Here is a 12,096-nt window from a genome sequence, read left to right as displayed (position 1 = left end):
TTTTCAACCGTATTACCGTTCAATAACCGTTTCAACCCTTGTTTCGAATTGAACGATATGTACATAGTAACTATAGGATATGATATTTATTAACACTAAAAGCCTAATTAAATACAATCTAAGTCAACGCTCAGATCACCTTATGCAGCTTAAGAATTTGAATTAGAATCTGATAATTTAATTCTTAAGCCGAAAACCTGAAAAATTGGAGAAATATTCATTATATTAATGAATAATAAGACTTTGGCACGAACGGAAATTAATTTTTTAAAAGTTTCCGAAAAAGAAATGTTTCAAAGAAAAGTAGAGCCATGTTAAACTTGAGACCAACTGAAATAAAGTCACAAAGTAACTCAAACCTGAATGACCATAAGTTACTATCAAAGAATAAATGAAACTTAAAAGGAAGAGAAATAGACGAATAAATAAATCCCAAAACGAGTAGAAATCAAATTGAATAATCAAGTCAAATTTAAAACGAACAAAATTACTACAAACAGGATTTTGGCTTCTACCCTCTCCCCTTCTCCACTTCCTCTAGCTGTAAAAGTTCTAAAGCTTTTTGCGTCATTTGCCCTTCACTGAAAAGAAAGTATATATAAACATTTTTTTTTTCATTTACAAAAAAAAAAAAATTGCAGTTAAATAAAATCTTGAATTGCTGAGATTTCCAAGAATTAACCTCATTATGAATTAAACATTCAGTCTTTTTTCACTAGTTCTTTCCAATCATCTTGATTATTATAGTGATTTATTCTTTATTTTTCGTCCATATTTCGAGAATTTAAGCACATTGTTAATAATACTAGAGTACTACTTTGTTTTTTAGCCCTGTCTTAGTATTGTCCAAGGCTTTTTCTTCACTGTTTACTCTTTTTATTTGCATTAAGGACGTCTGAGTGGAGGTCTCGGCCAGAATACTTGCAGTTTTTCTTTTTTCTCTGGCTGTTGAACCATCTCGTTTTCCTTCGTCATTCTGCGTTTTTACAATACTTAGTGAACCAAAAAGATGCTTAATTGAGTGCTAGAATTTTTTCCAGTCGAGATTCCTCAGTTTTATCCTGCATTTAAATATTTTTTTTCTGAGAAGGAAGCAGATACAACGTAGACGCTGAACAATCAAAATATTGGTATGCTTGAAGCAAAAAGGCGGTTTTTCGAGCCCTTGTTTGAAACAGTTGGGAGTGGCTAAAAACGCATCTAGCTGCTTTTTATTTGCTGTTTTTATCTGCCAGTATCATACTGTATCCTGTTTGAAAGAGTTAAAAAAATAGTAAAGCTTAGAATCATACTCCGAGTACCTGGACAAAAACTGGTCTTTTTTTCTTTAAGCATGTTTCGGTTTCGATTCGATTTTATATAAAAACCCTTCTTCTTAATGTTAACGATGCAGTAAATTGAAGCCATATTATTCAGCTTACCGGTGTAGTTTTCACTGATCTTTTTGTTATTGAAATCTCGGAAAACAAGACTTTGGTTTTCAGGAAACTCTAAAAACTTTTTTTTTTGTTCTCCTTTAAAATTGTTGAAGTTTGCTTTTAAACCCTTTCGTTTTAGACTAGATGGTATGCAAGGAAATATATATATATATATATATATATATATATATATATATATATATATATATATATATATATATATATATATATATATATATATATATATAATCAGACTATGCTCTTTTATGGCTATTTGCAATCCACTGTAAATTTTTTTTTTTCCTCTTTGATCAACCTCAGGTCGTTATGAGGACAGCCGATGGTTATGAATAAATTATGAATGTGGAGGTTCTCGGTGGGCTCATCTTTTCCCTCTTTTTTAAACAAACTGAAGTTTTACAGAAACAGAACAGATTAACCCTTAATGAAGCTACTCTACGGCTTTTGATTTAACTAGTGAGAGCTAGTTTTAACTCAAATATCCTGTTAATCAGTTAGCAATGGTTTTTCTTACTTGGACCTCGTGTAACCCTCTTTGACTTACTTATCTTGTCTGCTTTACGTCAGCATCGAGTGAACGGACACAATCCTCCTCCACGACACCCAGTCTCGAGCAGCTGTGGTTGCATCTTCAGGTATTATTCCTGCCTTTCTTAGGAGCTGATGTGGGCTATAGGAGCATCTACTTTTTTGACGACCGCGTGGTCATTTACACCTTGCAGCCAAGGGTTGAAATCGTAGGCTATATGACAGAGGGTTTCTTCTGTCATTCGGAGATGACCGTACTATCTCAGCGTATGCTGGGCTACTCGGAGGGAAAGTAGAATCTGGATCATACAGATCAGGTGATTGATGTTGCTGATAAAATCGTGCCAGACGAGTCTATATTTCGTTGTCCTTCCGTTTGAGTTACATCCACTTCCTCAAAGCTAATAAAGTATATGCATGAGCTCCGTGACTTACTTTTTACTCGCCATGGGCTACTACTCGTACTTGGGGTTGTTACAAGTGGAGTTTGAATATCTTGACGGATTTAGCTCAAGTTTAGTATCGCTAGCACATCGTTGCTGTCACGTCTAAAGGCCTTAATTAACATTTGCATACTATTGATACAATTGCCAAAATCATTTGCTCAACAGTTCTCCAAGGAAGGGGCAAAATGGCAATAATCATACTTTCATCCTCCTGATTCTCGCTTGTGAACAGCGTAGCGAACAGTTTTTGGCTATTGTTTTAGAAGTGTGGACATGCTATATTCTACTTTTAGGCGTAACAGAAACAAAATTGTAAGAGATGAGATAAAACAGGAGGACGGCCTCAGCTCAGAGTTAAATACAACTCTAATTTGTTTCACGTAGACAACGTCCTAGGATTTAAAATATAGACCTACAGAGTTTTTCTCTAACAAATTAAAAAAGAATCTGACTTGACGAAGAAAAAAATTATTTTGAAACAAGTAGTAGAATATGAGCTTATTTTTCATTAAATTTCTTTATAGTTCTTATTAATTGACAAGATCTAATCTCAGGTCTTGTTTGTACAAGTATGTCAGAGAGGATTCTGTAAAGACAAAAGAGAGACATTGGGTTACTGGCAAACTGGTTAAACCACGCCCAAATAGTCAAGAGCTGCCTGCATTGTATAAATATCGTTTAAAATAAGATTTGTGAGTTATTTTTCTTTGTAAAATATCCAATTTCCCCTTGATTATTTTTAGGGGAGGTGAATGCACAAATGAAGCCTGTAAACTTCGCCGACAGAACCTAGAAGCAGAAGTAAAACAACTTCGTCGAGACCTAAAAGTCGTTGAAGAACGTTTAAAATCTACAGAGAACGAAGCCCTTTCTCTTCGTCAGAGGACCAGTCCTCTTCCAGGATCTCCAGTTCAAAAATCTCCAGACACAGAACAATTAAAAAATTCACTTTTAACCCTTCAAGAGAAGAATAATTATTTAGAAAATTCTTTGAGCGCTGAAACAAGAATTAAGCTGGATTTGTTTTCTGCTTTGGGTGAAGCCAGAAGACAACTGGAAATTCGTGAATGTAAGACCTTCTCTTGTTTCATTACTTTTTTTTATAACTGTGATAATGACTCTTTCGGAACCAATAAGATTTAGCTCCTTGATTTCTTGAATTATGCCTTTACATAGAAAGTGTTAAGAAAAAAAACATATCCTACACTTAGTTTTGTTCCCCACTAATTTAATAACACTGCATTCGTCTCCTCTTTTTTTTTTAGCGAATCATCATGAAATGCGTTGTTAAATATGATGGATGTTTGTGACATCGTAAATAGTTGGGTTTTTCTGACGCCTGAAGCGGCAATGAAGCAGCGTCTTACCCCTTTTTTTTAGTGTTTCCAGTTAGATATTCTTCCAAGTTTGCGTGTCAGGTATGGTTATTTGAGGAGTCGCTGCTATATACCCTTATAGATGGCACTTATGACGTATTTTCTTCTATTGTTTTTCGTAAAATTCAAATCAATTTATATATAGCCTGTTAAAACTAAAAAGGGCGCAGATCCGCTCAATGACAGAGTACATAAGGGAAAAAAAGAAAAAAAGACCAGAGAACTTACACACTGAACAAAAATAAGTAATTCTTACAATCATGATAGTCATAGACATAATCACAAATCATATATCATAATCATAAGATAATCAAGAAATAAATCAAAAGACGTAAAAAAATCATAACCCAATCATAAAAATAAAGAGGACCAATCATGATTTAGTTTACTGGCAGAAGATTTAAAATCTTTCCATTTTTTATCAATAATTGTCGAAGGAAAAATGAGCTTAAATTTTTGGGACAAAAAAGAGTTTCTAGTCCAAGGGGGCATATGTAAAAGGAATTTAGCAAACTTAAAATATGTTTTAAAATATTAAAAATAAATGGGTGGATGAATTGTGATTAGTGGTGAATGGACCAATCAAAAAAGGACAACAGTCCACAAAGATTGAAACTTGATTCTACTAAATTTAATATTTTTCCGCTTCTACAGTGTTCCACTAATTCGAGTTGCTCAGTCCTGAGTTTGGTTGAAATAAATACTCATTTCTGATCTACGCTATTGATTTTTATTTTTCATTAGTTCCGTATCACTTCGAATATGTGCTCACCAGGATTCTACAATATTCCTTGGGGGTATCCACATTTTTTGATAATACTAGATACTGATTTAACTATCCCTGTTTACACTACCAATAATTCACTCACGCCAGAACTGAGGAGTGATAGTAACTTTTTGAGGAGTGAGGAGTTTTTTTTTTGGTTTTCCCTATCTTTGATTGCTATAAGAAGCTTTCTTTCTGCCTACCGAAAGAGAGATTATTATAAGTACTACTATATCGTATCAAATTACTATATAGTTGTAACTGATTACTATAAGAAGCTTTCTTTCTGACAACCGTCAATAACAGTAGAAAAACTGTAAACCCGTTTTTCAATTGTCATCTTCTTTGTAAAATCTAATTCGTCTCTCCGTAATTCTTTTGAAATTGCTTGTTCAAGCAAATCAGTTATAGTGATTCGTTTTAGGGGGCAGGGGGGTCATGGATTTGAGTCCTACTGGTTGCAATCTTTTGTAACAAATCTCAGGCATTGTTAGTTAAAATGGGTGACAGAATGATAATTAAATCTTATTCATTTCTTGTATGTTCACACTTTTTACGTAGCCTGTAGAAATGTCGTTCAGCTTGTGTTGTTCACAAAAACTGTAAATCATCGATAGTTTATATATTTTAGCCCTTCTTGGAATACGTGATCGAGAGATACTGGAGCTGAAGTCAAAAGTAGCAGAAGTATTGGCAGTTATGCCAGGGATGGATCTGAATTTAAATATCAGTATTGGAAGTCCACTCGATTTGAGTATGGATCACGTTGGCCCCTTTTCGTCAAAGGTGCGAGAAGTTAATTATCTTTGTCTAGATGTGTCTAAGTTTAAGAAAATTAAGAAATTTAACATTTTCAAAATCTCATTTTCGAGTATAGTCGAATATTATTCTCCTGACCTCAAATGTTTATTTGTTACTTGAATCGTCTAGAGACTACACTGCTTTTCTATATTCTGAAGTAGAGCTGAAAATGAATTTTCTTTTTTATTTATTAAAAAAGAAGTGTCCATGTGGGTTAACATTCTGCTGGGTTTTAGTTTCTTGCAGTGAAATTAAATAAAAAAAACAAGTTTCTTTTTAACTGAAAGTAAGGAGCGCCATTAAAACTTATAAGGAACAGAAATTATTCCGTATATGAAAGGGGCTGTCCCCTCTTCAAAGCCTCGCTCTTTATGCTAAAGTTTTTATTACTTAAAAAAAAATAGAGTTGTGAGAAAGAGTCAAACTTTAGCGTAAAGAGCTAGGCGTTGAGGAGGGACAGTCCCTTTCATAAACGGAATAATTTTTGTTCGTTTTAAGTTTTAATTTCGCTCCTTACTTTCAGGTAAAAAAAACTTGTTTTTTTATTTAATTTCTGATCGTTTTTTAGTTTCAGTTAAAAAAACCTGTTTTTTTATTTAATTTCTGAACGTTTTTAAATTAACGCAGGTTTTGTTTTTGGCTCACCGTACATGAATAATTAAAACGAAATTTGCATATTAATTTACTTTTTTTGGCTAAATGAATCTCTAAAAATTTTAACGGACGATTTTGAAAAAAAGGGTGGGGGAGGGGGCCTAGTTGCCTTCCAGTTTTTTTGGTTACTTATAAAGGGCACTAGGACTTTTAATTTTGTTTACGAACGTTTTTATTAGTAATAAATATACGTAACTTATGCAACGAACTTCTATAGTCGTATATTTTTATTACGTATGTATTCGTTACAATACCTCGCTCTTTACGCTAAAGTTCAAAATTTTTTCCAATTCTTTAAGAATGACCCCTGAATCACAAAGGGTTTAATTAGAATAAATAGCTCTTATGAAAGTACTAATAAAAATATTAGCATAAAGAGTGAGATATTGACGAGGGGGCGAACCCCTTCATATACGTAATAATTTCTGTTCGTTTTAAGTTTTAATGTTGCTCCTTACTTTCAGTGGGAAAAACTTGTTTTTATATTAAATTTCTGATCGCTTTTTGAATAATGCCAGGAAATCTGGCTACACCTCCACGGAAAAATCCCTCCTTTAGACCAATTTATTCTGTACACCAGTGGTTCTCAAATTGTGGTACGCGTATCCCTTGGGGGTACGCACAATTTTTAGGGGGTGCACGGCAAGCCAACAAAAAAATAAAACAACCCTTTAACTCTGAAACTGGCAATTTGATTTATATTTTAGCCGTAGTTTACTTAGTACCAGTTATTGAGAAGGGGAAACTAAAAATTGTTGTGGGTAAAAAGAGGTACAGTCTCTAAATAAGTTTGAGAACCACTGCTCTAGACAATTCAGTCCTGGTGAAAATTCACCCCGAACACTTACCCTCAACATCTCCACGTGCAAATTGAATCGACAAAGACAAAGCAAGACATAAGAAGAATCTCGTATAGGAATTCTGGCAAATTTCGCCAGTGTAAAATTTTCCCTAAAAAATTTACCCCCTGAAAACTTTCCTCCCCACGAAAAATTGTCGCTGTCGAAAATCCCACCTGTATAAAATTAAATGAATAAGATGAATAAGAGCTGTCTATTCATGCACTGGTAAAGTGTTTGACTACTAGGATATGTTTGTAATCTAAAATGCGTTTCGCTTTTCTAGAATACGTACGATATTCTATATACAGCAGACATTTAAAGAAAATCCTTTTGTTTGGAAAATCTCTAGAAAGGCTTCCAAGCATTTCAATTTCAAAAAGAAATACCAAGGGCACTTACCAAAGGGTCGTCGCATAGCATCATTTTCTTTTAAAAACCCGAAAAAACAACCACCTCCCTCTATTGATTTGAAAAATAACCTTTTGTATCTTCAGTTAAAAAAAATGTCCCACCCTTACAATTTCATGAACTGGTGGTACTGAAAGCTGTTACGAGATTAGGGTCCTATCCAGGATTTTTTTCCGGGGAGGGGGTTACAAAAGGTTTTCTTACGGGAGGTTACAAGAAATAACTTTAAAAAACCTATCACAATTTTTTTTATATTCATTTTTGTTTCGTTTTTACGAGTCGGACAAACATTTTGGGAGGAGGGCTTAAAACCCCTAATTCCCCCTCTTTAGATACGGCCTTGCACGAGATTACTTATATAGAAAGCAATCAACTGTTTTATATTCTATATAAGCGTTATCTCATACTTATTAAAGCTAGCGGTACTGTTCTTTTATCTTTAACCCACGCGCGATATTGTACAGCGAAGATGCTAAAGAAACTAGTCAAACAAGTTTCTTTCAGCGGAGATTTCCTATGCTAAGGATTGCAAACAGTGATTTATCATTGCGTTTACAATATTTAAACTTTTGTTTTTGGGGTTTAGGGGGGGAGGTACCTAGTTTAGGTTACGTATTTGATACATGCTATGCGTAACATAGGATCATTTGTGCTTGAAAACTATTGCTGGGTTTTATGGCCATTTTCCAAAAATGGAAAAACTAAACCTATAGAGGTAAATTTTGTTTAGCAATGAGCCGTTTCAATCTTGGGAAAGACAAAAGTTCCTTTTTTCACAGAATCGGCCTCTACACAGACTGGTCGTAAAAAATCAGAAAACATCCATTTCTAAACTGTAGGTTTGAGGAAAACCAGTCTGAAAATTTGATTTGCTACTTGTTTTGTTAAACTTCCTTTATCAAATGAAATGTACACTAAAGGTTGAAATTGAATCTTTGAATATAGAAATTGGAATATGTTTGGAGTTTTTCACGTTTTGTAAGGGAATTTGGCTCAAAGCAGTTTATACAATGTGCTCGTAATTCTCAGCAAAAATTAGATAGGAGATCAAAACATATTACATGTTTTTCAATACAAAAAAATAAATAAATAACGGCTTCATCAAGGAAGTAAGTTTATACGACTTGAAAAGCATTCACTCAAATATATTCTTCTTTTTGGCTCTGATTTTTGAAACATGTCTTAAAAAGTGGCTTTTCATAAACCCAAATATTAACGTTTATGTTACATGATAGTAGAGAACAAAATATTTGGCGGAGAATGCAGTAGATAATGTCGTCTGATTATGTTGAACAGTAGTGGTAAGAAGCTACAGCACCAATTATCCAAATCACTCGACCATTTATGAACATTATCTTTATATAATATGATATTTATTAACACTATAAACCTTTCTGAGCCATAGATAATACAAAAATACGAAGAAATTTAAAATTTATAAACAAAAGCACAGTTTTAAATCTAAACTAATAGATGAGTGAATCAAGAGAAATGCCATTCCTGTACCCACCAACTTTTCCAACTTCTGAATACCCATAACTTCTAATCATGTATAATTAATTTAGAGACTGCATAAGATAACAATAAGAGTGGCCTTTATTTTTGTTTTTTGTATAGTGAAGGAATTTTTGTGAATATATTTCCTTTTGTCTTTTTCTTTGTTTTAGCTTCTCATGCCATATTTTTTATCTTGATAAAAGCGGTTCAGTTTTATTAGCAGACAAATTCCTGTAATTATTTGTGTATTGTTGAAAGATAGCTAATATGAAAAATATATTTTGCTCGGAGTGGTGAACCTCAAGAGACCTTGAAAAGACTCTCTGCAAAAAAATAACTTTGGCTATTAATTATTTAATTTAATAGAAACCTACTTAACGATAACATGAAGAAAAGTTGGAAGAATCAATAAACGCAAAATAACTTCTAAAGATACAATAAAAATAAAATATTTGCATGAAGACAGCAATTTTCTCTCAAAAGTCAAGAAGGAATGGCAATGGCATGGCATGTTCTTTGACTGAACGCTTTTCTAAATCAGAGATGGACATGGATCATCCACATGATATTTTATGAATACGATTGTATGATGTCGACAAAATGGGGGTCCCTGCAAAACTTCAGCTGTTCTTATAGGGCTGAACAGATGTATAGTTTTTAATATTTTTGTAATCTAATGCCTTAGTGGATAATTCTTTGTAGATAATTTCGTATGTCACATCGCCTCCATTTACAACTAAAACAAAAATTTGTTAATAACGAATAAAATTTCTTAAGAAGACAGTAAAAAGACAATGGCAGTATTTTTTACTGTCTTCTTAAGAATTTTTACCCGTTATTAATATATTTTCGGTTCAGTCGTTTCGTTTCATTGTAGCCTGTAGATTAGTGAGTGAGGCTCTAATAGTGAACATGTTGTCGACATAACACGAAAGGCTCAAAACAATGTCCTGAATGGAGAAACTACCAAATTAGTGTCTGGCTACACTTTTTTTTTCATATTATAATTCTCTTCTTCTTGCACTATAAACAACTGAGTGGCGGTCTCAGCTGATATACTGGCATTGTTGGTTTGGCTTTAACTGGCTGAAAATTTGCCTTCGTTTATCCTTTCTACTTTTTTCTCATGTCAGGTTTAGCCAGGGTGGTCTAAGACCTGATTTATGACAATGAAAAAAGCCTCCTCCTTGACGAGCCCTTCTTGCATAAGACCAGTAATGAAGTATGCGTGCCCTCTGTTTGCCAGTGCTCCAAAAAGCCGTAACACTCCTCTCCAATGTGCTCAAAATCAAGCGGCTTGCACAATAACTTCTGGAAAAATTGATGCCAAAGCCCTGTAATTGATTCAAGATCATTTCGAAGTGCAATTATGTCGTTCTTTTACAGAGAAATGCATTTCCCTCCATCAGAAGAGTTATAAGAAGCTCGATCTTGAAAGAGCAAAGCCTTTGGGGGCAACTCGCCAAAACGTAGCCTGGCAGGACTACCTCGAACAGGGTACACCCCGTCAGGAATACCTAAAAAAGAGCTTCGCCCAACGATCTGTCGTCACATGAAACAGCCTCCCAGCAGAGTTAATCCCTGAAAATCCCTCACTTGAAGCATTGAAGCGGAGGCTCAACAAATACATAGAGGCTGAAAATAAAATGTTGAGATTACAGGACTAGTGGCATATTATCTTTATTGGTGGAGGTGTGAGAATTGTAATAAAAAAAAAACGAATTACGACCAACATTTCAATTAGTTTGAACTCAATACATAGAAATGAAGTACATCTAAAGCCGGGATTGTTTTTTATGTTCCCTGGGGAATTTTTCTATTTGTATTTTTGCTTCATTATTTTCTTTTATGCAAGATCTGTTTGTAAAACTTGTCAACTTCATCTAACATATATCTGTTCGGGCCTACAAAAGTCTTCGGTCGCAATCACATCGAAACCATCAATAAAGAGATAAACATTGTACTTGGGAAAATGTGTATTGGAAAAGCATGATAGGATAAAAAAAAAATGTTATTTCGAAATCAACATTCTTAATGTAAAGCTTTGGAGGGGATCCAGTTGCATTATTCCCCTCCTTCCGGTGCACTAATGGCCTGGTAAAAAGTAACTTGGTTATAGTTAGTAATCTATGCTGTATATTTTACATATAGTGTAACATTTCAGTAAATATAAGAGTTAATAACTTTATTAAGTATGAGCATACTTGAGAAATAGTCCTACATGACTATTAGGGATTAATATTGGGATTGTTACTAAATTCGCTTTTTCAGTTGTTGTCTGGAAATGGTGGTATTAATGGTCTCTTGCCGCCGTCACTAGAGGATATTCCCACTTCTGCGGCATCTTACTTGGACCCAAATGCTGTTTCTTACACCCCTCATCTTACTAACGGAGACGCTTTTGACGCTTGATCTATGGAAAACTAACATTTTGTTCATCGGTAGAATTTGAGTAAGCTTTATCTCACTTCTATTTTTATTCTCGAACTGTTTGTATTTTTATTTATTTTATGCCCCGTTAAAAGTGTGCGGACCAGTTTATACCCTCTCTCTCTCTCTCTCTCTCTCTTCTATCTCTTTCTTCCGTAATTTCTCTCTCTTCCGTAATTTAGAATTTAAAAAGTACTTTCAATGAAACAATCAGTTTCTTTGTCAATATTTGTTTAATTCTATCCATTTGTAAATCTCCCTGCTCAAAACCAGTGGTGCACCTCAGATGTTTTTCTTACGAAATCAGTTGTAAAGTGAGAGAAAGATTCATTTTGTAGATAATGTGTAATATCAATAGTGGTTTTGACACGTGGATGTGTGTTCACTTTTTAGAGGAATGGGTAAAACAGCCGTGATTGGGTACATGAATATCTCAGTACCTTAGTAGCTTAAATGTCTCAGCTAATGACGCATTGGCACAATTCCCCAATACCTTAAAGATTGCTTATCGTAATGCTACGACATTTACACCGTAAAGGAACTTTTTATACTCTATAATTTTTTGGACTGACCTCTTCAAAATATGAGATGTGACCTTTGGTTGTTGGTACGATGATATCTCGAGTGAACATACATGTCTCAATGTCGTAAGGTCTACTGAAATAGCATATATGAAATATCTCGGGAACAGATTAGATGATCGAATTGTGTTGCAGGGGCAATGGAGCTAAAAACTACGTCTCAAGAGGAGGGCATTTAGGAGACCAAGAAATTATTTTCTTTTAACCGATTTCAGCTTTTGCACTATAAGATCTCTAATTTTACGTTTGGGGCAGGGGATGAGAGAGGCAGACGATTTTTGTTTCCGATGTACTGGTTCGTTGAAAAAGGGCCAACTAGTCACTGAAC

At 34.2% G+C, this 12,096-nt stretch overlaps 1 protein-coding gene across 1 annotated transcript in view; it reads left to right on the top strand.

The window, feature by feature from the left end:
• The window catches only part of LOC148955384 (macoilin-like), a 71,765-nt gene that overhangs the window by 56,196 nt on the left and 3,473 nt on the right, over window positions 1-12,096 (top strand). The window contains exons 13-15 of the mRNA XM_089101927.1: window positions 3,157-3,482; window positions 5,187-5,341; window positions 11,029-11,209. Of these exons, the coding sequence (XP_088958053.1) occupies window positions 3,157-3,482; window positions 5,187-5,341; window positions 11,029-11,169 (622 nt within the window). The 3' untranslated portion in view covers window positions 11,170-11,209. The remainder of the gene's footprint in view (window positions 1-3,156; window positions 3,483-5,186; window positions 5,342-11,028; window positions 11,210-12,096) is intronic.

The sequence above is a fragment of the Artemia sp. Qi Xiang Cuo genome, chromosome 2, assembly GCF_049724085.1.
Source record: "Artemia sp. Qi Xiang Cuo chromosome 2, ASM4972408v1, whole genome shotgun sequence".
Classification (NCBI taxonomy): domain Eukaryota; kingdom Metazoa; phylum Arthropoda; class Branchiopoda; order Anostraca; family Artemiidae; genus Artemia; species Artemia sp. Qi Xiang Cuo.
The sequence above is the reverse complement of the archived record's forward strand: the minus strand, read 5'-3'. Positions and strand labels throughout refer to the sequence as shown.